Below are 25,992 nucleotides of genomic sequence, written 5' to 3'. Positions count from 1 at the left end.
CTTCTTCTTCTTCTTATCCGATTCTGATCGGGCATCGAACGACTGGTAACATTGTTTCTGATCGGCCAAAATACTCTAATTAATACCAAAACAAGAGAAAAATACCAGAACTAAGACGACCATACTTTTTCCATCCGTCGTGCTAATTGGAGATTTAACAGTGTTATTTGTTGGACTCGTCAAAGACCTTTCAAACAGGCCCCAAACTGCCTTAAAACGGTGTAAAATATTGTAAATTATATAACTCTCATCAAGTGCCTCAAAAACTTCAAATTTGAAGTTCAATAATGGTAATGATAGACATCCTATAGGAATTCGTAAAGAGCCAAGTAAGCAAACCGATTCATTCACATCACCAACACATAAGCACCGGAAACGGGTTCTATTGAAAAAATAACTCAGCAGCAACAGCTCAACAGTTGTGTTCAAAATATTAGCGATAATTATTCCTTCGTATGTACACAAAGTTCTCTTTAATGATTAAAGTTTAATCTCGCAAGAAAGTCAGGTTTTCGAATGTGATTTTGCAACAAAGAAATCAAAATAAAGAAAACAAAGACGTAACATTATGATGATAATTTTCAAAATAAAAAAAAATAATTTAAAATTTAAATTGATAATTTTTATTATTATAAATTTTATTGCCCTAATAATTTCTAATCTAACCCAATTTTGAAATACAATTGAAATGTTTCTAGCGTTTTTCAAACGCCCTCTGATAGCATTTCCAACGCCACGACAATGGACAGCGTTAAGGTTGAGGCGTTCATCAAAAGCGAAGGTAAGTGGGGTCGCGTTACCCGACTGCAAAGCACCTTGTAACCGATTCTGTGAACTAACTCGAATGGCATGGCCAATGCCCTCTGACCTTGCAGAAAGCCGAGCAATGCCCCTGATTGGAGGTGGCAGCGGACCAGGAGCCCCCATCGGACCGGGGTCAGTCGGCGTGGGAGTGGGGGTCGGGGCCGGGTCATCGACCACGCTGAGTGTGGAGCTGTGCCTGGTGTGTGGCGATAGAGCTTCCGGTCGACACTACGGCGCCATTAGCTGCGAGGGCTGCAAGGGTTTCTTCAAGCGTTCGATCCGCAAGCAGCTGGGTTATCAATGCCGCGGAGCGATGAACTGCGAGGTTACGAAACACCACCGGAACCGGTGCCAGTTTTGCCGGCTGCAGAAGTGCCTGGCCAGCGGCATGCGAAGTGATTGTAATTTTCGTTTAAGTCGTCGTCTCAAGCAACTATCAGATCTTTGGCCAGCCAAAGTGTACGTGTCCCAGCAGCACTATCATAAGTATATGGGGGATTTTCCAATCGGAGAGCAGAGGCCACGTATTTGGGTTCTTCCAACTTCTGACCGGAATGCTCTCTGTACTGGATTGCTCGTCTTATGATTGCAACTGCTGGGCCGCAAAGACTCCCCGACTAGCACACACTCATTCTAACCCACTCACCACCAATCACTTATCCCGCCTGGAAAATCATCAAACCGCATCACAGTTTTACTTCTTGCTCCAATTAATTTCTTTCTATTCTCTCGTGCTACTTGTTGCGCTTCACAGCTGTGCAGCATGAGAGGAAGCCAATCGTGGACCGCAAGGAGGGTATTATCGGGGCGGCAGGTGGCTCGACCAGCACCGGAGGTGGGGGCAGCTCCTCCAACTACCTGTCTGGCAAGTCGGGATACACGCAGGGCCGTGGCAAGGGACACAGCGTCAAGGAGGCGACGGCCACACCTCCCGTCCAGAGCTCTCAGGCAACGCCCTTTAATTTGAATGAAAACCTGTTCCCGATGGGTCTCAACTTTGCTGAATTGACGCAAACTTTAAGTAAGAATCTAATTTAAATTTTACTTCATTTTTATAAATAATTAACCATTAATGGTTTTAGTGCTTGCCCAACAACAACAACAACAGCAGCAGCAACAACAACAGCAGAGTGGCAGCTACTCGCCGGATCCTCCCAAAGCCGAACCGGAGGAAGATGAGGACGACTCCATGGACAATAGTAGTACTTTGTGCCTGCAACTGTTGGCCAACAGTGCCAGCAACAACAACTCCCAGCACTTGAACTTCAATGCTGGAGAGCCACCAGCCGCCCTGCCCACCGCCTCCACCATGGGTCTTATCCAGAACTCGTTGGACATGCGTCTGATCCACAAGGGTTTGCAGTTGCTGCAGCCCATCCAAAACCAGCTGGAGCGCGGTGGCAATGTAAACGTGAAACCCGAATGCGATTCAGAGGCCGAGGACAGCGGAACGGAAGATGCCGCTGACACGGAACTAGAGCACATGGACCTAGAGTTTGAGTGCGGCGGAAACCGCGCCGGGGAGTTTGTGGTCAATGAAGCGGTCTTCGATCAGGAGCTACTGACTGATGCCCAGAGCGCCTTCCACGTTCAGCCACCGACCTTGGTCCATTCCTATTTGAATATCCACTACGTGTGTGAAACGGGGTCGCGAATCATTTTCCTGACCATACACACCTTGCGGAAGGTTCCGGTATTCGAGCAGTTGGATGCCCACAGCCAGGTGAAGCTGCTCCGCGGAGCCTGGCCGGCTCTGATGGCCATCGCCTTGGCCCAATGCCAGGGACAGCTGTCGGTGCCCACCATTATTGGGCAGTTTATTCAGAGCACAAGGCAACTGGCCGACATCGAGAAAATAGAACCGCTGAGGATCTCCAAAATGGCTAATCTTACAAGGACCATGCATGACTTCATCCAAGAGATGCAAACTATGGAGGCAACCGACCTGGAGTTTGGTCTGTTGCGCCTGATCCTGCTCTTCAATCCGTCGCTTATGCAGCAGCGCAAGGAGCGTTCGTTGCGAGGATACGTGCGCCGAGTGCAGCTCTACGCCCTGTCTAGCTTGCGGCGGTTTGAGGGAGACGGAGGAAGTGCCTCTGGAGAGGAGCGGTATAACAGCCTGGTGGCTCGCCTCTTTCCCCTAAGCAGCCTGGATGCTGAGGCGATGGAGGAGCTGTTTTTCTCCAATCTGGTCGGGCAAATGCAGATGGATGCGCTGATTCCGTACATCTTGATGACCAGCAACACCAGTGGAATATGATGGAATCCTTTCTAGGGACTAAAACGGGGCGAGTCTTAGACCCAAGACCCGCCCAAAAGCAAGACTGAAGATGGACCAAGTGCGCCAAGTGGGCAGTACACGAAGCAAATAGGAAAATCCCCATAAATATATATATTATTTAGCAGACAATATTGAACTTCTGGATAAACTGTTAGTGTCTCGCGTAATAGAAATAATTCCCAATAAAAATTGTTTTCGAAAATTTTATTAAAATAAACTACTTATAGTTTATACTCTTATCCCGTCTATTCATGAGTCAAAATTAATTTAAAACAAGTTTATAATCATTTTTTATTTTTAGAAAAATATTTTGATTGTTTTTAAAATAATATCTTAGACGATCATCGCCTAAAAATGCTTTAACCTCTTTACAACTTACATCTAAACTAGGACGATTCTATTGGGTTTTCTGGGGCTCTGGGATCTTTCGGGCGGGTCTGTGTTTCTTGTGAACCTCTTCATTGAGTCCTTCCCGGTTCCGGGCTATCTCAATGGCCAGGAACTGAACCCGGAAGACGAAGATTGAGTTGTCTGGGGAGAACTCTTTGCTGGCATCCGCTCGCATCAGTGTGCCATAGGAGTAATCTTCCATTTTGTTGAACTTTTCGGCAAATTGCCGCCACTTCAGCTTCTCCACTGCCGATTTGAGGATGTCATCGCTTAGGAGACCGACCTTAAGATCCGGGAAGTCCTGTCGGAAGGTGGCGTATATTTGGTCGTCGTATGGAGTAAGTTTCAGCTGTGACGGATCCACGCTAGTGAGCAGCTATAATTGGAAAAATATTATCTCAGCATCATGGTAAACAACAAAGGCTGACAACTCACATTAAAGTGCACCTCGGCATGTTCCAGAGCTTTTGCGGCCCACATTTCCTCCACCAGGGAATCGTTTCCAAACTCCTCCGCCGGTCGCGACAGCAGCGAGGCTCCTTGCTAAATAACATATTCATTAAAATTTGTGGATCCTACAATGCCGCAGTACGTACCATTAACTCCATTATATCTCTTTAAATCAGCGATATTCCTTCTAGAAATAAAGAGAAATATCAGCACGTTTTTAATATATTTTAATGTTGTGTTAGGGGTGAGGCAACATCGATGTTTTTAATTATCGGAGACAGCCACAGGGTGTTCAATGTAAAACATAAATTAAATAAAATGTTTGGGTCATAATAAAAATTAATTACCAATTTTTTTTACATTATAATATTTGATAAGAATTTTATTTTCAAATTTGGCCCTTTTTTTATATTAGCCTATTTTTTTTTCTATAAAACGTGCTTCTCTTCTGAATTGGCTCTGTGGGTTTCTCCAATACCAAAAATGATTCCAAATTCAAAACCCGCTTTCTTGAGCTTGACTTAATAAAAATGTCTACAACTCTTTCCATTCGTATGGCTTTATATAATTATAAAAATATATGTACATTAAATAGAGCTTTCTAAAACTAATAAAATGGGGCTATAGAACGCCTAAAAAAGACTCCTTATTGGAAAGAAAAATAATCCTATGAAAATGATCCTAATCCTGAAAGCCGTAAAGTTTTAGTAGATCATAGTAATCATTTTTTTGCTTTAGTTGTCACTTGGTTTTGAAACTTTGATAATACTTATCCACATTTTCCACACATACGCCGACACACTTGGTTGTTGTTTTTATAAACACACTTGTTAAAGCATATAGGAAAAATTTGTCCGAAAAATATGTTTGAAAACATAAGTTTTCTATTCTTATGTGCCCTGGCTTTTCTCGCCTGGGCCCTACTCTGCTTCCTACACATGGTCGAGGTCCAGAGGCGGAGCACCTCCGATTACCGAGTGGAGCTGTACACAGGTGAGTTTAAAGATAATAAGCAGAGAAAGATTAGCATTTTAATTCCCCTTTTAGAACGCCCCGCCATTACCTTTGCGCCACACCAGGTAGCCCCCGATTGTGCCCTGATGCCCAGTGGCACCTACGAGTTTGCAAAGAGTTTCGGGGTGATCTTTGCCTTGACTTTCGGCCTGTCCAAAGTGCTACAGCTGGCCGAGGGGCATGCCAAGAGATTTATTAAAACTCGCGAGGCTCTGGGTCCGGTGCTTGTTGCGAGATCCATACCTTTCGATGAGAAACAGAGTTCACGGCCCAAGACAGCGATTGAGAGATCTCCAGATATTTCTCCGGTGGATGAGAACGCCGAATTAAAGCAGCAGCTGCAAGCCCTGCAGGCCCACTGTCTTGAGATGCGAGAGCTGCTCCAGGAGCTGCGGGTCAGCAGTAGTTCCAGCAGCCATAAGATTCCCACCGCAGCAACCAACGATGATGAACCATTAGATGCTTTAGTTTCCGAGGAATCTGACATCCTGTTGTGGAGGCGGACGGACTCCTTTGCGGAGACCATTTCAAGATCCTCGCAGCCTCTCTTTGAGGACTCGGAGCCAAGAGTACCGAAAACCTCGCAATGCCACCCAGGCCAGAATATCTATATCACCAACAGCCAGATCCACATCAACGGCGGTGTCTTCTGCACTAGTAATCCCGTCAATGTCGATCTTTGTCGACAGGCTTCAAAATATAATTGTAAGCCGAGCGAATTTCTCCAGGTTTTTGACCACTTTATCAAAGGACCCAAGGAACGTCCAATGATAGCTACTACTATTCGCTGCAACAACTACCTCTTGTAAAGAATTTAACAAAATCCAGAAAAGTATTTGTGTAACTGTAAACAAGAAATAAAAGTAATATCTATATTATATAATATTCGGCTTTAAGGCTTAGCCCTTATTTATTTTAGCTTTTAAATGTAAAAAAATCACTCCAACGTATATATTTGTAATTTCCCGCCATGCTTGATCAACGGGGTTCAGTATTTTTAGTGTTAGAAAGCGTGGAATTTTTATATTGACACAAAAAAGCTAAATTTAGCCCAATAAAAGCTAAACTGTTTGCTCAGTTTCGCTCCCCTGGCGCGCCAAAATCAAATTTTATTTAAATGTACCAATTCCGAAACCAAACTAATTTCAAATTAAATTTGTAAATCAGATTCGAAAAAATGTGTATGTTACTAGTTATTACGACGGTCAATGTTTCAGCTTTAAAAAAAAATGGTTGAATTTAAAAACTTTGTTTTCTTGTGTACCCTGAAGCATTTTTTCTTGCTATGTACGCATTTTCATTGGCCAGTGCTACCATTTTCCTTTAAAAGTAGGAAATTCAGCATTCTCAGAGTGACTTGTAGCATTTTTTGCGTCAAATATGAATGAAATATAGGGAGGGACTGATAGAACAGATCACGATCGGAATGTATGCCCGTGTGTGCGTGAAATGCGGTTTATTTACGTTTTCATATCCCACCGAACTGGTCGAATTTAAGTCTCAAGGGATTGTGATTTAAAGTTAATTTTACAAAAAAAAGTATATTATTAAAACTACGTTTTTCTTGAAAATTATATTTTAGTCTTAGTTTTTGTTCATTAAAATTTCCGAGTATGTATGTATTTTTATACAAATATAAGAAAATAGACCCTATAAAATTATTGAGTCATGCAACAAGTTGTTGATTTTCTATTTCTTTATACTGCCCGTCTTCTATTCTTTGTTTTCCTGTTTTGGTTGCTTGAATGCATATGTAGATATGTAAATTACATTTTCCTCTTGGACTTTGCCAGATTCGTTTAGCACCTTTTTAGCGAAAAGTTTCCGACGGAAATTGTCAACAGAAACTGAAAAACTCCCATGTAAATACTCCGCTCACACGAACACCCATACGAATACAGGCGCAGCTCTTAATAAAGATTAACGCATTTCTTATCAAGCGGTGATAGCAGGCGAAGAAGATGGAAAGAGAGAAAGAGAGAGAGAGAGAAAGGAAAACAGCTAGAGCTCACTTTTCTCATTGGAAAATAGAGGCACAGAGAGAGGGATAGAGAAATTGTTTTGATATCTTTTCTCTGCCTGATTAGCAGCGTCTAGTTTTTCTCGTGTTATTTATTTGTTTTTCTGGTTTCTATTGCCTTGTCTTCTTCATCGTCTTCCTCTTCGTAGCAGCAGCCGCCTACGAACGTCGGCGATGCCTGCTTTATTTTCGCGCCGCCGCTGATAAAATAAAGAACAATATTAATTTAAGTTTAAAAATAGAATTTGCTGCAGATGCCCATTGCATGAATGTGTGAGAGCGAGAAAGAGTGGGAGAGGTAGAAGAAACAGAGGGAGAGAGCCAGGCCATCGAGAGAATCTTGCATGATCTCCGCTTGGCTCCCCAGCAGAGTTGCCAACTTAGCTATTTCCCCATTTCAAAAGCAAAATGCGGAATTTTATACCATCATCCAACTATATTTCACAGTTTTTAAAACGATCTTGTGTGACAGTAAAAATGCCCAAGATATACATATAAACAAAAGCCGCGTCATGATTGGAATGAATCAGAGCTACAGAAATTCAGCAGAAGAAAAGGGCATGATTGAGAAAACTTGCAAACTTCTCAAAAATTCTTAAAAAATAAATCAAATGAATAAAAATATTGTTTTACGATATCATCCTAATTTTCTGGCGGTTTTTAGCTTTTTTATGACCAGAAGAATTAGCAACACTGCTCACTAGCCCCCATTCTCTCAGCGTTGCTCTCTGTTACTTTGGGGCACACACATGTTGATCTTCAGGAGAGCAGAGAGCCGAACTGAGCATGTGGACAGTGACACAAAAATTTGAAAAAAGTGGCATCTAGCGGGAAAAAACTGTAAATTTCACAAAAAAAATGATTTTACTCCCATACCTAATATGTAACGGCATTTAAATAAAAATTACTCATACGTAGTGTTGTCTTGTGTCAGTACAAGTGCGGTGAAAACTGTGCTACAGATTTTGATTTTTGTTTGAATTGGCATATGGGCCGTATGAGTAATAAAATACCAAGTACGTTACTGCATAAAACGGAAGGAGTTAAAATTATGAATTTCAATAAAGATTTATTTTTTGCATAAACACTTTTAAAATGTAACGTTAATCATTAATATATTCTATCATTGTATATATTGTACATGACAATAGAAAATAGCGGCCGCGAAACTGCCAACCCGACATCACTGGGAGCATGCCGAGTCGCTTGCTCGGTTTTTGCTTTTCGTTTGGGGCGATTGGGGCTTCAGTATTGGGGCTTTCAGTATTCAGTATTATTCTATTCGCCTGCGCTTCAAGTTGCTTTTTCGCCAAAGCCGCGTGCGTCGCCCCAAACACACTCTCTCGCACACCCGACACTCACACAGAAAACGATATTATGCATATGTATGTTTAATATATTTTCTGATTGGATTGGGGCGAAAACAAAACCCAAAAAGTGCGAAAAAAGTGAGAAATAAAAATATGTAAAAAGCCGAACAGCATTTCGAATAATACAATAATAATTCTGTGCGGTTTGTGTTAATAATTATTGTTGAATGAAAAACAAATTCCGCCAAATGTGTTAACAAGAGTGTTTGCAGCTGCAGCGCCATAAAGTTTACAACAATGCCACACAATAAAAAATAAAAAAATAAATAAAAATCAAAAACCAAGAAAACAAAAAAAAAAAAAGCGAAAACTGGAATTCGTGATAATTGTTTTTCGAACAAGTGCGAGAGAGGGAAAAATGCAAAGATAACAGATTTTTCGAGTCCCTGATAAGCGATTTATCTCGGCCATAAAATTTGCTGATACTGCACAAAAAATGTAATGTTGGAGACCAGAATTTTGATATGACAGGGTTGAGAGATTCCTCTGGTTACTCGACTGTGAAACTGCCACCTAAAATTCGACCTCTAATTCGAAATGCGGGGATTTTATTTTCCAATTTGGAAAACCCACTGTTCTTTCAGATTCTTCGCTGCAATCTCATCTCTCTATTTTCCCATTTAACCTACCACAATGCAGCGCAGCTTCTCTTTTCTCTTTCTTTTCCATACACTTTACAATTTACAATGTTCCACTCTCTCCCACTTGATATTTTTTTGTGCAATAACAACAGTAACAAGAGTACATATTATAATGTAGTATATTATAATTAACCGCAATATTTTCCATACGAAAAGCAGAGCGATCATCAACAACAAAAGCAAAGCACAAAGTGAACAATTGTTAAAAGCCAAAAAGCAAGCCAATTAAAAAAAAAAACACAGTGCAAAAATACATCAAAAAAGAGTAGCAGAATAGAAAAGAAAACGCAGAGATCCCCCCTAGATCGTGGAAAAACAAAAGGTTTATCTAACTGTAAAGCCGAGCGCCAACGTGGGAGGCATCCGCAGCGAAAACGTCATCACAAGGCACAAGGCCAGCTAATGTGAGTGATTCGAGAACCCCCATACCATCCGGGATAAAATTTAGGAGAAAATTAATTTTAAAAAACTGTGTACATGTGTAATGTGTGTCTTATGTGTAAAATAAAGTTTTAAACTTAGTTCTTGGGATCTCTTGTTTTGGCCTTAAATATTCTTCAAATATGTGTAAGCTATCTGGAATTTGTTTGCAAGAAAAAGTGGTTTTGTTTTCCACAAAATTCCCTTTACCCAACATGTCCGAATTCTTTTAATTGCTTTGGTGGAAACACAAACTGTTTGCGGAACTTAAAATCGAACTATATGTGGATCCAAATAATTACGTGCATCCAGTTGCCAGAGAACTTTCGGGGAGATGCAGCGCCATTACATTGAAACCAAAATACTTTGGTTAGCCCGACCGGACTCCTCTTCTCGGTTTTCCATTTATAAGCACCCTCTCACAGAAAAACAGAGAAAACTTCGATAAAATTTGGCCACTGAAATGCCGGCAATGAACCGCAACAAGTTGGCTTTTCCTACCATTTTCGATGAAGTGATGGGGCCTCAGAGTGCTGGCATTCTTTTTTTGGCTATTAAGGATTTTTCTGACCAATTTCAGTTGCGTTTTCTAGACGAATTAAATTTTTATGGTGTGGAAATATTAAAGGCAACAAAAAAAGATAGATATTTTGTGTGTTTACATTATTCCCTGTTTGCCAATGAAATTGAAATGTTCGATGTTTCTAAAAGAGTTCTATATATAAAATTGTGTATTTATAGTGTGGGTCGGTATTCGCAAACAAGCATCTGGGTCTGTTTCTGGGTGTTTTTTGGGTGGGTGGCTGCTAGCCTGAGTGTAATTGACAGCTTCCTCGAGACAGTGCAGAATATTATTTTTGGAAACTGGCAGAAACGCAAAAGCGTTCATAACTTGAACTTTGAATTGAAATTGTTCGGTTCGGTATCTGTTTTTTGTCAACATTTGCTCGATAATACAAATGTTTCCCCACCCATTTCCAATGTTGTGTATACAAAAATATTAAGTAATAAAAAGAATGCTGATCCCACAACCGTTCGACTTCAACTCCCCCAACTTCAAAGATAGCCAGGCCAGGCCGTCGGATTAAACAGGTGTTATAGGAAATGGGGAGAACGAAAATTTTTAACATTTAAACAGTAAATAATTCAAATTGGATTTCAATTTCTCCATTTTAGATTTAAAGACTTTTTTTTATTAAAAGCTTTGGGATTATATTACCAATTTATTAAATAGAAACAGTTGCATATTAAATGAAAGCAGGTTTTTTTTGTCCTCATTAGGTTTATTTTTTTTGCGAAAAGTTCAAGCTTGCAAAAAAGCACTTTCGCTGTCATAATTTCCCAAGCGGTCACCATCAAAAAAATATATTCTAATGAAATGCATTATAAAGGAGAATTTTGTAACGAGCAAAAAATAATTGTGGATACTTCAACTAAGGAAATAATTTTCCAATGAAATATGATAGAAAAAATATCGTAAAAATAGTAAAACTTGGAAAAAACGTGTTCTTTCTTTCTGAAAAATATATTTCTTCTTGATCGTTTTTATTATTTTTGTTTTTTATTTGGGTTGTATTAATGTTTATTTTGCGCTAAAACCGCAAAAGTTTTTGCGGTTCTGCCACGACACAATCTTATCATCTAATGTTCTAAAAATAGCCAGAAACAACAACAATAACAACGGCCGAATGGATGGGGCCCCATCGTCGTCAGTTCCGTCCCTGAGCGGGCCTCTGGAACTTGGAACGAAAATTGTCGCCCAACCTTTTTCTGCTCTATCTCTATCCATATGTGTGTGAAAATAATATGTGGCATGGGTGTATCTCTATCTAAGTATCTGTATCTGTTGCTCTATTCAGCAGCATTGTATCTTTTTGCAAATTTCGCTAACAACAAAAAATGTATATTTTTTTTTTTACTATTTTTGTAGTTGTGAATTTTTGTGTTTTTCTTGTTTTCTTTTAGAGCGACCGTGTGATCATTTAGCGTTCTGCTAATTTAATTTGTATCCTCTGTTCTTGGTTTAGGTGTCTGTTTTAAATGTGAATGTGTCCGATTTACTTAAGATTTTGGATTTAAAGATTTATTTTGGTCCATATTAAAAGATAAAAAGATTTTAAATTCTTTATAAACAGTTTTCAAAAGAGGAAACTAAATCTTTTTGTTTGAGTTTTCACAAGGATATGCCTTTTCTTTATAATTTAAGGTTTTAACATAGATGTTCTTTAAAGTTTAATCTAAAACTAAAAAATACATCTTTTAAAATAATTATTTTCGCTTAAAAACAAAATAAATGAATAAATCAAACCCAAAACAGATCTGTCAATTGCTGGCATGAAATTTCACGCCTATAATTAAATTATAAGTCAGACACTAAGTGAAACTAATATTCCTTAAATCGGAATAAGCCAAGACGGGGACGTTCTTTTATTAGAAAGTACCTTCTTCAAGAAGTACTCTTCATTGATGAAAAATGGAAAACAAAGTATATTTTATATTAAATATTAGTTTAGAATAATCACCCTAGCTATCACCTAAATCTAATCATAATTATGGCTGCAATTAATTAAAAATATCTTGACCTTCACCTTAATTTAGTGATCAGTTGCTTTTTCTAGGGTTGGCAGTCTATAAATTCAGATACTGATTACTGACTTATGCCCCAGAGTATCTCAGTTTCGTTGTCAAGCCGCAGTATTACTGTCATTTTGTTTAACAATCCATTTATCACCAACAAACATGAGGAAAGAACGCAATTTTTGTTTTTCGTCACAATTTTCAGTGCCTGTCAAGCCTGAAAAGTTTTTCACGCTTTTGCCGAAATAATAAAAAAAACACAGATCCCAAAGAAAATGGCTAGAAAGGAAAGGTTGGGCTAAAATTTCCATTGCCTTATGTCATGAGAGTTACAAAGAAGTTTCTGGACTGGCCGTTGAATGGTCAGTTTTGAAATAAAAGAGTGAAAAGCGGCGAATCGCATATTTGGCGAATCAGTTAACAGGGGTTTGTCGATTTTTAATGGCTTTGCACGGCCAATGGCAAAAAACAAATTGTGTTTGCACACCCAACAGCATACACGTTACTGGGGGAGATGTGTAGCAAAAATTCCACTATAAATAATTTGGCACTTGATGAGCGTTTGCAGTGCATAAATTAGACAGAACGTGGCAGACACCAGGTGACCGTGGCAATGCTATCAATGCCAGCGGCGTTCTGGCTCAGTTTCTCAAAGTCATCTGAGCCGACTGCCGGCTGTCGGAAAGGATTTCCTCAAATGCTTCAATATCCTTCAGTCTGTAATTAGATTTGCATATATGCAAATGCACCACAATCTACACAGCCTCTTGAACCAGTTGGTGGCAAAGGGGGCAAGCCGCATGCTACTGCTAATTGTTTAGAGTTTTGACGGCTTCAGGATGATGGATTAGTTGGCGATAGTTGGGACTATGCTCAGGGTAGAGCTTTGAATAAAACAAGCTCTTGTTTTCCAACGGAATTCATAATGAAATGCGTTCTCTAATTTGGTAGCGATTATATCACATTTGAATTAGCTTATTCTACAGTTTATTATTTTTTAATATAATTACCTCTTCTCATATTTTGTATTATTCAATTATCTATTTGACATTCCCTTGGAAATTCTTTGTTAGGTATTTTGCCACAATTATTTAATTACATTTTTGGTCATTTAGTGGTGAGGAATTCCACTTAAAACTAAATAAACTTTTTTTACAAAATTCGCCTACGCCTCCCACAATATCGAAGCATAAAATGAGCAAAGCTCAAAATTCAGTTGCCTCGGAAACCGTTCCTATGTGTGTGTGTTCCTAACATATGTGTTCTCTGGTGGAACCTCTTTTGAATGCACTCATCCAAACGTCCGTGGTAATGTGCCACTCGCCCCCATCCTCCCCAGGACGAGGAGATCCTAAAACCGAGGGATCGATGAAACAGTCTCTGTGGCAAGCAGGCGAAAATCGGACTAAATTCCTGGATTACATTTTTGAAAGCTATTTAAGAGCAGCTAATTTATGAGTATTTTGTGAAAAGTACACTAGCGATAATTAGTATTACCATGAATGATAAGTATACATTTTTAGTTGGCAATAAATTGAGTTAAAAGCAAGAGTTCCCAGTGTATGTAAGCCTCTTTGTTTTGCGCCAATTAGCTGATTTAAAAGCAACGTCAAAACACTTCACGCTAAATGTGTATGAATATTTTAAATTTTCCACATACTAGATAGCGAAAATATATGCTATGAATGAATATATATTTTTGCGATGGATATTTTCGCGGAAACACCAATAAACGAGGAGGAACCGCCAGTACGATATGTGTGTCCTCGCACCCCATTCATGGCTGCTGCGACTTTTCGCCTTCAAAACGCTGACGCTTTCAACGTCAATTTTGATGGGAATTATGGGGAGGACTGCACGGAATTCAATGAATTACATGAATTATTGAAAATATTTAATTAATTGTGGAACTTTGGTGAGGAGCTGGTTTTTAGTCAGATGGACCAACTTTTCAGCACCAAATCCCTTTTAAGCTTTCATAAAAATTTCAAACCATACATTTTCTAAAGTTTCCCAGTACAATTGTTGTCTGTTGGCAAGTTTTGTTTCTGCAAATGGAACAGAACTCGGAGGGTAATTAGCCAAGTTAAAAGTAAAGCAAAGTTTGTGGTTGGGTCTTATCAAATGTGGAAGTAAGTTAAAGTACAAAGTCATGTTTTGTTAAATATTTTTTTCGATTGAATTTAAGAAAAACCTCTATTCCTGTTTTTCGTCGAAATTTCTCCTCATTGTGATTGTTCAACATAATTTTAAATAGCCCGGGGGAAACCAAAAATTGTGCACACGATGGAGTCCCTGGCAAATGTTGACAATTAGAGGGGGAATGCTGGAGAACTAACTTTCAGCCGCCACAATTCTGTGGGCTTCTAAAAGTTAACTTAATTTGGCCAATGCAAGAGCACTACTCGGGCTTTTGTTTTATTTCCTGACGTATAGTTCCGAAGGACATGGCATGTGACAAGTGACAAGATGAACGAAACAATCAAGAGGTCTTCAAGTGCCAATGTTTCCTGATGGAATTATGTCTAATTGTTCCTTTGTTTGCTTATTTGTGGAATGTTATGCGGGACTATCTCAGCCAGTCATTGTCAGGCAATATTTTATGCTTCAATTGTCCTTTTTTGGTTTAAAAATTTACTGGCCTTTCTTGTAGGTCTTTAGGTTTATGGCCAAGTTTATTCAACTTTGGCAAACTCAACAAGTTTCGCTGAAAAAAAGCAAAAACAAAATCAAGGTCAGTGCAGTTCATTGCCTAAGTTTGTCTGGCTTGCAACTTTTTTCCTAGCCAGGTTAACCGAACTCAGCTGATTTTCGTTTTCGTGTTAAACAAAACATCAAATGAAATAAATATAAACAGCTTAACACCTTTGTTGATATATTTTCCATTTAAGAACTATTTATCCCACAAATTCCAATCTTAAACGCCACAGTTGCTTTGGATTCTTGGAAATCCACAAATAATAAACACAATCTTGACTGGCATGAAACTTAATTTACATAATTGTAATCTACCCACAACAAGGTTGCTAATCTATTCGCCGATTTGGGCAACAATGTTACCCACGCCCGCTCGATGCCCCTCAGAAATATCACCTCGGGCCTCCCGAGAAGGAAACATTTTAGGAGACCTTTCAACGCTTTTGTTGTTCGAGGGAATTGTTTATGTTTGGGCCCAAAGGCCCGGCACTAAATTATGTTGTTTTAACTTGGCATTAATGGCCCTTTTCGACTTGGAAGCAGCAAGGCGGTGTCGATATGACCGGAAGCGATGTTTGCCTCCCGAACTCCTGGCATATCTGCCCCTCAGCCTCGACAGGAAGTGTCGATAGTCGGTTCCTGCCACACTCAACTACTTCGAATCCTCCCAGTCTTCTCCGCCTTTGCATAAATTAAGTGCTTCAATATGCCAAAAGTAGGAGATAAACGCATTCTGCGGTAATTCGTAGAGTATCTTTAGTTATAAGCCCCCAGATTAGCAAGTAATTGGAGCTGAAGAAATCTGAATATACAATGAGTGCATGCTCCGTGAAGCTTTTAAAGACCATCCCATAATTTCCTTATGTTTAAGATTATGCAGCTATTGTAGGAGCAACCCTCGAACCCTGCTCAGTGAAACAATTTGGCAAATATGTGGGCTTTCCGCCCACCTGCCAATTTGGCTTTCGGCGCCCGAAAAGCGAAACAATTTTCCATGCAAAATATGCGAGTGAGCTCGCAGTCCTTATCACTCGACTGCCTACCTCTGGGGCAGTCCTGTCCCAGTCCTCCTCCTCCGGCCAGCCAGGTTTCCTTTCAGCCTTTCTTCTTGGCCTCGACGTTATGTGGGCTTGCCTTTGGTCGCCAATTTGAGTGTTTTTGTTTAATAAACAAATAAGTAAGTAAAGTAGATTGAAGAAAACGACGCCAGCAAGTCGGTGAAAAGTCTACAAAGGGTTTTCTTTCCACCTGGCTTGTTTGCCTTAATTTTTTTTTGCGGGCGGGGCACCTTCTATTAGCATTAATCGCAATCGGGGCAAGAACTGCGACGTATGTATCGATATGCATACACTTTCCCTGTAATATAACCTTCCCCAGAAGTCCGCAAGTCCTAGAGCCCTCTTGTCCTTTAGCGCTCTAGTCGCCAGCAACAGATCCCATAAATTTACGACTCTTGGAGCTTTTAACAACTGTTTGTCCTGCAATTTCGTCCTGCAAACGCAACAGAGAAAAGGAAAATTTATTATTATTTTTATGAGCTCTGCGAACTCGCTTTCGCCACCAATTTAAGGAGTGCGCCTGGGAAAGAGCGAAGAGGCCGGAAAATATATTCAAGAATAATACATACATATAATGCAAGAACACGGGCGTAAAAGTTTTTTAATATCTTGGCGGGGCGGAGAGACCAGCTTTCATTTCTTGGCGGTACTTTTTAGAGAAAAACTAAAACAAAAAAGTTAGCATAGCATACTTATCAGCGTTAGCGGCCTGGAAGGCAATTAGCACAGCTCCTGTGCTCAGCGACTCAATTTGCATTCATCTGCCTATGCACTGTGGCATGTGGGCGTGGTCGTGTGGTACAGAGCCCACGCTGCACTGAACACGTTCCCCACGCAAAAAATTACAAAAAAAAACGGAAGAGAGGCTGCAACTTTAACTCAATTTTCCCACTGACCGATAGGAGGTTATTAGTTGCTGTTGGACACCGTCGGCAAAAATGTCAATATTGGTGGCAACTTTTTGAATTTTTCAGAAATGTTTTTGTTTTCTTGTTGTGGTTGGGCTTGGTTCTTTTTGCTGGTTTTGGTTGGTTTTATATCACAATGGATTTATTTTCGGCTAAGCTCGAAACAAAAAAGACAAATTTTAAATACTCCATTTAATAATAGCATGGACAAATTTTGGTCTTTTCTTTATGAGTTTCATGGAATTCCCATAGTGGCATTTAATTTAATTATATTTCAGGAAATCTCAGTGAAATTTAAACCACACAGGACTCCCTACGGTGGGCTGTGATTGTGTAGAATCTATAAATAAACTTTTAACTACAAAGTATCTTTGGAAAGAAATTTATAATTTTTTTCTAGGCAGATGAACTTTGAAATGTGGCGAGGATTGTGGAAATTTTAATTGCAGTTCTGTTGGGTTTTGAAAAAGTTAACATAAAGATGAGTTAGTTCTAGTTTTCAGTGCATTTGAAATACATTTACTTTAGATTTAATTTTCAACTATTTTATTTGTATATTTTGCACACATTAATGACAGCACTTTGTTCAAGTTTTTAAGCTTAATCCATTGCCAATGTTTTTTCTTTGCTCTTAACTGTTTTTCGCTATTTCACGGATGATTCAATTTCGTTGCCAATTTACTTGGCCATTTGCGGAGTCTGTAATACAGTCGGTATTTTTTTTCCCTCGAATTGCAATTTCCCACGATCTCGTTTGCCCTTCTCGCTCACCCCATTTAAAGGATATATTTGTTGCCATTTATTTTACATTTGCAATTCAGCTTAAATGGTGGAGTGAAGTCGCTGGGTTCTTTTAAATTAGCCCCCTTACTGAGTTCTCATAATCCTTGAGGATATCTCAGCAGCTACCATGGATGCTGTGTCATCTCTTTTGGTTCAGACAGCTTGTGAGTCATTTCCTTGGATTCCCTCCTTTAAGGCTTTTAATTTTTCTTAGCTTATGTCTATACGGGGTAATAATTGGATGTTTTTCCTAATTGGCTTCATTAGGAGGAAATGCTCAGCAGAGCTTACACGAGCTAGCTTATTTCAAGCTTGATTAAAAATAAATATTTGTGTTGGTGTTTCCCTAATTTTAGATACTTTTTATCTCACCTTAAATGCTCAACTTAAGCTTCAGTTTACTATTATTGCACTTCTTTGTGGCTTGCCGGGGGGGAGAATAGAAAATGCTGTTGTTGCAAAGGATATTAAAAATCTCAGCCACCTCGGACAACAGCTTGCCCTGCGGAAGCACTACATCCTGTTGGCCAGAATATGAAAGGAGGAAGTCCGCCCAAAGGACTCAGCTCGGCTTTTCACAGATTTAATAGAGAAACAAATGATGCATTTTATTTTCAATTAACTGCATCTCACAATCCAGTTGATTTATAAATATTTTCATTTAAATGCAAATCCATTTTTACACAAAAATAAAATAAGCAAATTAATATTTTCATATTTTTTTTATACTTTTAGATTATAAAAAGTAAAAAAGCCATGTGCCTTTAAGCTTTAAAAATAACATTTTTAAGCCATGGTTTATTTTGATTATTTTTTGCATCTCGGTAATTATTTTTTTCCGGTTCCTTTGATAAAAATATGTAAATGCCCATTTACATATTTTTACAGAAGCATGTGCGTGTTTACCCAAAAAATGCTTCACCTTTCATTTTTAATTCATAAAAAAATATTGAAATGTCGTTTCTCGTATTTTTGCAGCTACCGTTCAATGTAAACACGAAAAACCAAGACCGAAAAAAACAAACACTTTTGAAATCAGTTTAATCCAAGGACCTTTATGTTTGTGCCTGATTCTGATTCTGAAAAAAGCATCCTGGTTTCCAGGAATCCGAACCGCGGCCAGCATACCCTCACCACAGTTGTGGCAACAATTTTTCGACTGAAATTAGCTTTAAATAAATCGGAAGCAATTGCTGGGACCACACCTATATAATTGCAGCAGCTCGCGCTAATATCGCACAACATTAAAAATAATCCAACACAAAAATCGCGTGAGTACCTATCCAGATGTTTGTTTAATCTTGACTTGTGAATATTATTTGTCTACTGTCTGGATTTCGAATCTGGATTTATGTGGTGTGAATTTTTAATGTCAATTTTTAATTATCAAAGTGGGATGTAGGATGCTCGGAAAGACTTTCGCGAAAGGCTTTCATTTAAGTCCGACTGCCCTAAAGGAATAATTTACTGAACTTCGCTTTCAAAACGATTTTTAACGATAATCAAATAAATATCTTACCTTCCCATCACATTCATCTTGAAGAATGCACAACATTTAACGTACTCGGGACTTGCAATTTACTTAAAAAATGTGCTAATTGCTTATTTAATCAGAAATGAAAAATGAACGACATGTGCAAAATTTGTGCAATGAACACAACTCGTTCGACTTTCTTATACAATAATTCACACACAAGTACATACATACTACATACATTTGGTATATATATATATCGTCAGTATGTAGTTAGGCATATATATTTCAACGTCAAAGTCTGATTCAGCGGCTCGCCAAAACTCGATCGAATTTCAGCTGCTTTCCCCGCACAGCTGCACAGCTTCGTCCAAGCCACAAGCGTTTTGGCAATTTAGTTTAAAAACTTGGTTCAATATGCATACGAAACTATTGGCCATTCCATCGCGATGGATGGGACGGTTACAAGGTTGTTTCTCTTTCTTTTTTCTCGTTTTATTGTTCCCCGAAAAGTTCCAGTGTAAAAGCCAACTTGTTGCCAACTTGATTAAAAGTTTAATGGATTCAAATGCTTCTGGCTAAGAGATAAATTCGCTCAATTTGGTCTATCAGAGATGGCTCAGTGACCTTTGGATCCAATGCGGAAATCTTAACCCATCGATCCAAAGTTCATGATCTCGAAGAACCTTCAACTGTAAGCCGAATGTTTATTAACAACTGTTACAGTAATTTACACATTTTTCTTTCCTTGGTTCTCGTTTTTCTTTATTTTCTCAGCGACACATACTACTCGCACTACCCATAGCAGTCGCACCTCATATGATACCATATATTATTTATAAGCTCGCGCCATTTAGCGACACTCATACTAGAGACTCAGAGACAGAACCACAGACAGAACAAATCCACTCGCACATACCGAGCCGGAGCAATATGCTGACATGGAGAACCACACAGTTTATTATGCACGATAAATTAATGATAATTTAAAGATAGCTTTTATATAAACAATATATTTCATTCTCTCTGCATTTGTACGATCTAAAAATAGACTCCGAACAGTTACAAAGAACGGCGATTAGTAGTATAGTATAATATAGTAGTATGTATGAAGCGGCGCCGCGGCTTGGGTGCTCGGTGCTCCATTGATATTGTATTATAGAGGCTAGTGTAGCCGCTATATGGCAATAGCATGCGCCCCGCATTCACATATTTATACAATATATATCGGAACATTATGAAAACAGGAAAAAAATGAGAATTCGTTGTTTATTCATGAGGCAGGGCAGCAGCGTGTGTGGGGGATAAAGCTTGAAATACAAATTTGAGGCTGATTAAGCTGAAGGTGTTACCGGGCCTCCAAACCAATACCGGGGAGGATTACTCCAAGCAAATAGATACAAAATCTTTGCCAGATATACCATAAATAAGAAAATATAATTTGTTTAGTTCTCAGAGCGCAAGCCGGACTTCCTCATAAACATGCTTAATATTCATTCTGAATTCTTTGAAATTACTTTCCATTTTCAATCGGCAGTTTCAATCAAAAAACGCAACAGTAGCTGAATAATGAATAGGAAGCTGAACCAAAACCAATATCTTTTGTTCATTTTCTTCGGTTTATCTATTGACTTTCATCGTAATGCGGAAGTCAGTCAAGGGCGCCCAATTTCCATATATTGCCAGCCGGCAGCCGTTCAAAAAAAAAGAGAAAAAATAAAAATTCAAAAAATCATTCACCACATTGTCTACGGATTTGATTCAGCTAATTCTTATTCTCTTTTCTATTAAATAAAAAAATAAATACCTCTAGAAGTGGCCAAAAAAATAGGAAAACAAAGCCGCAAGGAGAATAAATTTGTTAAGCAGCTATTAAACGTCAATGGAAACACTTGAAATGCGATCCAAAGACGATGGATCGGTTATTTTGGATCTAGGGGGACCGGTAACCGGTGTGAGTGAGTGAGTGAGTGGGTCTTATAACTGGCATTTTCAAGTGATTGGGTGTATTGTTCGACTCGATTTCGTTTCGATTCGTTTCGTTCCCTCCCATTCTGCTGGCAATTAATTGTTGTTTTTACTTGTCGACATGAAATCATTTGGTTATCTTGAGGTCTTATCAAGTGCTTCGTTTGTACTTATACCGTATGTGTATACAAAAGTATAACAAGTAATTCTTTTTCGCCTTTCAATAATTAACGTGGGTCTGCTGACTGATGATATTTGATAGCGCCGGCTTGTTTGAGAGTCGGAGGCGCCGGGTAATTAGCTTAAAAATATGTGTAACCCCACGCATAAAGCCCATGGAAGTATGAATGGAAGAGTGGCCGAGAACTTGGAGGCGCTACCGCGTCACCCACCGAGTCCATCAATCAATGGAGCAGCGGAGGCGACAACCCGGCTGCTTCGCCGGAACATGGAAGCGTGGAAGCCTTAACTTAACTGACTTTGATTGGCGATGGGGCGAGGGGTCGTCTCGGGAGGCTTACAAGTTCAATGAGGGGCCTATCAATCAATGGGTTACTCGAGTCGAGCCACAATTCAATTAGCCAACTTGCCAAGAAAAAGCAATTGTTAGATATGGAAGATATATGAGGCTTAAAATAGAACCATATTAAGCCGAATTAGACTACTTATTAAATCACCATAAAAGTGTATTGTTGATTGTCTATCATCATCGTATAATTTCCGTAAATACCAATTAATTGAATCTGTGGGGCAAGAAAATAAAGCCAATTCAAAACAGTCCAAACACTTCAAGTTTTGGACAGGTAGCCTAGCCAGAGGGCATCTAAAAACTATCTGAGAAGACAGAAAACAAAAAAATCCATTTATCATGTTGTGTCAAAATTGAGGTTTTTTATTTGGGTTTTGTTTGAGGTTTCGTATTGTTATCTGGTGACCTGGAAGTCAATAGCTTTGGGTGGATGGCGATTTGAGTGATTTTGACCGCGAAGAGCCGCCACTTGGGCTAGGCACGTTTGAAGATCTGTCTTTTTTTTTTGGTTGAAGATTATATCTTGGAAGACCTCAACTGCTTAATTAATGCGTTTTCGCTTTCTACTTTTTCGGTTGTCGCGTGGCCAGACAATGACTAATCAGAAAATAGGAATAGTTTTTTTTTTGTGTCTCCACTTCTCGGGCTTCTCGGGCTTATAGTATTTTTTTTTTTTTTTTTGCCCCCCGGCAATTCTTCTTGGGGGGTTAATTGAGAGAGACCGCCTGGCATGAGTTCGGTTGAGTTAAGTTGAGTAAACAAATTGCATTAATTTGTGTCTTATTATTTAATAACAAAATAAATAGACAACGGCCGACAATGAATTGCCAGTATAGGGGTAGTGTTCGCTGGGCGGTGGGTGGTTGGATGGTGTGTATTTAGCACTTTGCCACGGCGCCGGTTGCCGACCAATTATTTTAATCCCATTCAATTAGGAATCAAACGAATCGTATGGCGCCAGCCCGTGCCACGCCCTGACCTTTCCTTAGCTCCCCAAGAAATCCCCCATTTCTTTACCCCAGTTTGTTTGCTTTCCGAAAACTATTTGGCATAAATCCATTTCCTTCTCGAGTATCGGCTTTCGCTTCCTGAAGGATGCTGCAGTTCAAGGACTGTAATGGAACTCATGCGAGACCATTTTAATGACGCTATCGATAATTATGTGTTTTTAGTCTTTGCCAGTTTCGTGGAAAAAAACCAAAGAATCACTCACCCATAATTACCGATAAATGTCATACTGACTGTGCCTTTTTTTTGGCCTGCATTTCCCTCGCCTAACTTTTTTTTACGTTTATCTATATATACATTATACAAAGATATATATATTTTCATTTCAAGTTCGAATTCGATTCGCTGGCAACTCAACTGTTGCTCGATTATTATATTCATGCAAACCATAAAACCATAAATTTGATATTTATTATTTTGTGCACACGTGTGTATGGATAAAGGTGTTAGAAACGAATCGATTTCGGTGGCGCCCGAAAAAAGAAATAATGATATGGAGAGTAATGGCTAGAACCCTCCTCGCTGGCCGGCTGGCCATTATGTATGATGATTATGTATATTGGAAATTGAAGACGTTCGAGAGACGATTTTTATCGCTGAAACAAGCCTGATGCTTTTGCTTTTTTCGTATGCTATTAATATAATTTTATGTGCAAAAATATTCCAATCGAGTGAAGGGAGTTGCAGGCTGATACTGGCGCTGTGTGGATGTGGTACTGCCTTATCAGCCAACACCCAAAAATAAAACCATATAGCAGAACCTAAGCCAGCGAGATAATGCCCGGAGTGCCCGGTATAGTCCATTGAATATGGGCAGTGGATCTTTTTTTAGTTTTGCTCGCCAAGTCAGAAAGTCGCAAAGTCACTACATGCTTTTCGGCATGTGTAGACACTAAACTTATTAATAAAACATCGAGCCATATCAGCTCCAAATGGGTTCTCAGAGCTTTAACTTTCCAATCAGCTACTCGTTTGGGGATCTTGTGGGCATTATGCACAAATACCGGAGTAGGTGCTGGGATATAAATCGGTTTTTTTTTGTTTGTGGACTTGGAGGTTTGTCGGTTTTCGGTCTTCGAGAACAAGTCGACGTTGCCATTTGGTGTTTGCATATCGCTTTGCCATTAATCGTCTGTGTTGTTGCTGTTTGCTTAAAAAAACGCAACAAATAAAACCAAGACATCCAACAACAAATGTTATTTTTAGCTTGAAGTATTTATAAATGGCCTTGGCGCTGAGCTCGGGGCCCCAAAGGAGGGAGAATCATACACACATATGTACATATATGGTCTGAGATCGTCCAACTTTTATTTCGTTTTTTTTATTTTTGTGACTCGTGCCGGCACGCGTTGTTAATTTTTTGTTGTTTTTTGGAAGTTCTCGACCACCAAGGGGCCTTATTATAATAGCTAATCAAATTTAAGAGATTACTGTAGAGTACTTCTATTAATAAGTGTGGTTTTTTTCTAGCTCTGATATGCGAAACGCCATAAATCATGATAAATGCTTTGTTTTGCAAAATATATAGCATACTTTTGGAAACTGTCTAGGAAGGACATTTATTAGGACTTGGAAGTTTTAGCTCTTTAACTCTGTTTAATGGAGTTCTATTAGTTTTGATACTCATTTCAATTTAAAACTCTTTCAATTGAAATAGAACTTCATTTTCCAATTTCCCGGCTGTCAAGTTAATTTCAAACCAATACCTTAACCGCCATTTTCCTTGGCAAATCGCTTACAAGTTTTTCCCTCAGCTGGGCTTAAAATCCACTCAACTATCTTGACAGCAGCCAGCTCAAGAATTCAATACTCGATTCCCACTTACCCTTGACTCTTATCGGTCTGGCTTCGACTCTTTCCCTGAACTACATATAAGTACATATGTAAATGCTCATCGAGTGATATATATTTCTATAAAGAACTATCGCTTTACATAATGAATTAATGACTGCAATGAAATCATAATCGTATTAAACGAGCATTTCCTCAATAGAAACCAAAACGATTATTACGTATACGCCGCTTTGGCATTTTTTGTGTGGATTGTCGGGTTGGCCAGGAATGTGGAGTCTTGGTCAGAGAGCTGAGAATAAACTGGGCTGAAATCTGCAATATAACTGGGCAGGCACTCTAGTTGGTGTTACTAATAATAAAAATAATAATAATAATAATACCAGTTAAACCACTTTGCGTGCAGTGGCAGACACAGAGGCAGCAGCACCACCAGCACCAGCATCAACTTGCATGGAACTTGTTAAATTGTTAAACCCATCAAGACAACCCAGCCTCAAGTAGTCGAAGCCAGTCCAGCTAGCCAACTAGCCACCCTGTCACCCAAACAAACGCAAAAACTGGCCAAGACGGCAAGGACAGCTGAGGAGCAAGTGGTGGTCGGCACTTTGAAAAATGTTTGTCTTTAAGTTTTGTGACGAATTCTATCTTTGAAGCGGTAGAACTATTTATTACACTATTAGGAAAAGTTAGACTTTTAATTTATCTGTGATTTGAAGTTGTAAAGAAACTTTTCTTCCTGGGAATTAGTAGCTCAACTTATATAGCTCTTAAATAAGTGAACTAATTTTTTATATATTTTTTTTGTTAAGTGTAGCAAGCCAGATGTGCGACTCTGATGCCGAGGCCACGACGCGACGCACTGGCTGCCAAACACTCTTGAGAGCCTTCGAAGGCTCTACATCGATGAAATAGAAAACATTTCTAATGACGGGGATGAGTGGCGGAAGAGGGGTGGGGATCCAAAACTGGATAATCTTGATAGGCGAAGTTCCTGTTGGAATTGATTAGCTTTGTCGAAGATCAAATTGCGGCAGAATATTGGTTGGGGACTTTGGCCAGCTGGAGGAGGTCCCCTAACCTTTAAAATTCAATAGGAATACGGGAGGGACTTTAGTTTCTTTGAAAAATGTATAAATTATTTGCATTCTCAAGGAGCTGTGGCGTTGTGTTTTATTTTGATTTTTTGCAATTTTTCCTCTAGGAAGTTTGACATTCTTGGTTGCCAAATTCGACTTCATCGGCGCCTCCTTTTTGCCATCCTTCACTCAAGCAATTTGAATTTCAACCCTTTGTGATGCGTTCGAGAATTTGAAAAATTCAATGCCAAACTGCATTCTGGTATTCTATTTGCCGAACGAATGGCTTCTCCCTCTGTCACTATTTCTGGGCGCAACGGAAATTGTGTTTCCTGTTTGCCATTCTATCTCGTCCTTTTTTCTGCTCCTTTTTTTTTGGCAGGAAAGAGCTGATGGATGTAGATGAGTTAGTGCTAACGAGAGATGAGCTGAGCTTTGCGATGTTGCCGTTGACTTTAGCATCTTGTTGATGTAGTACGGCTTGATTTTGAGCCGCTGTATCTTTATGTTTTCCTTTTTTTGAGCTTTTTTTTTTAGTTTTGTATCTTTTTTGTTTGTGTTTTGTAGGAGCTGTTGTTGTTGCTCTTGGTGTAATTTTTGCCTTTTGGCGGCCGTTGCACATGTGGCGCGTATTCAAGTATTTCCCCACGGTCTATTTTTAGAAAATCCAGTTTTTTGGCAGCACTAACACTGCGCCATAACCACACACAAGTCTGCTTTGCATGACAAC

The 25,992-nt window shown here is 39.2% G+C and overlaps 4 protein-coding genes across 12 annotated transcripts in view; 3 read left to right on the top strand and 1 right to left on the bottom strand.

Moving 5' to 3' along the window:
- Positions 1–129: 129 nt before the first annotated feature.
- Positions 130–3,318, top strand: Hr78 (Hormone-receptor-like in 78). Of its 3 annotated transcripts, none has more exons than XM_017252271.3 (5): positions 130–329; positions 699–781; positions 876–1,199; positions 1,559–1,825; positions 1,887–3,318. In XM_017252271.3, the coding sequence occupies exons 2-5, from the start codon at positions 742–744 to the stop codon at positions 3,062–3,064; spliced, it is 1,809 nt and encodes a 602-aa protein (XP_017107760.2). In that variant the 5' UTR covers positions 130–329; positions 699–741; the 3' UTR covers positions 3,065–3,318. The 3 variants fall into 3 exon arrangements, with proteins under 3 accessions (XP_017107760.2, XP_017107759.2, XP_070136607.1); XM_017252270.2 differs by having other exon boundaries at positions 131–329; positions 876–1,205; XM_070280506.1 differs by having other exon boundaries at positions 135–290; positions 876–1,205.
- Positions 3,319–3,347: 29 nt separating this feature from the next.
- On the bottom strand, positions 3,348–4,230 carry LOC108132734 (protein PBDC1). Its single transcript, XM_017252272.3, has 3 exons — positions 4,072–4,230; positions 3,911–4,018; positions 3,348–3,851 (listed from the first exon to the last, which is right to left on the bottom strand). Exons 1-3 carry the CDS (start codon positions 4,081–4,083, stop codon positions 3,483–3,485), a joined length of 489 nt encoding a protein of 162 aa, XP_017107761.2. The 5' UTR covers positions 4,084–4,230; the 3' UTR covers positions 3,348–3,482.
- Positions 4,231–4,673: 443 nt separating this feature from the next.
- On the top strand, positions 4,674–5,822 carry LOC108132593 (uncharacterized). Its single transcript, XM_017252034.3, has 2 exons — positions 4,674–4,918; positions 4,973–5,822. The coding sequence occupies exons 1-2, from the start codon at positions 4,789–4,791 to the stop codon at positions 5,746–5,748; spliced, it is 906 nt and encodes a 301-aa protein (XP_017107523.2). The 5' UTR covers positions 4,674–4,788; the 3' UTR covers positions 5,749–5,822.
- Positions 5,823–8,227: 2,405 nt separating this feature from the next.
- The window catches only part of LOC108132649 (receptor-type guanylate cyclase Gyc76C), a 35,421-nt gene continuing 17,656 nt past the window's right edge, over positions 8,228–25,992 (top strand). Inside the window, exons 1-3 of one of the 7 annotated variants that reach the window (XM_070279556.1) lie at positions 8,228–8,396; positions 9,130–9,374; positions 18,392–18,684. The gene's annotated coding sequence lies outside the window, so the exon portion shown is untranslated. Of the gene's footprint in view, positions 9,375–18,391; positions 18,685–25,992 lie in introns of all 7 variants that reach the window. The other 6 variants (XM_070279555.1, XM_070279554.1, XM_070279553.1 and 3 more) reach the window with 6 other exon arrangements.

The sequence above is a fragment of the Drosophila bipectinata genome, chromosome 3L (genome assembly GCF_030179905.1).
Source record: "Drosophila bipectinata strain 14024-0381.07 chromosome 3L, DbipHiC1v2, whole genome shotgun sequence".
NCBI lineage: Eukaryota > Metazoa > Arthropoda > Insecta > Diptera > Drosophilidae > Drosophila > Drosophila bipectinata.
The sequence above is the reverse complement of the archived record's forward strand: the minus strand, read 5'-3'. Positions and strand labels throughout refer to the sequence as shown.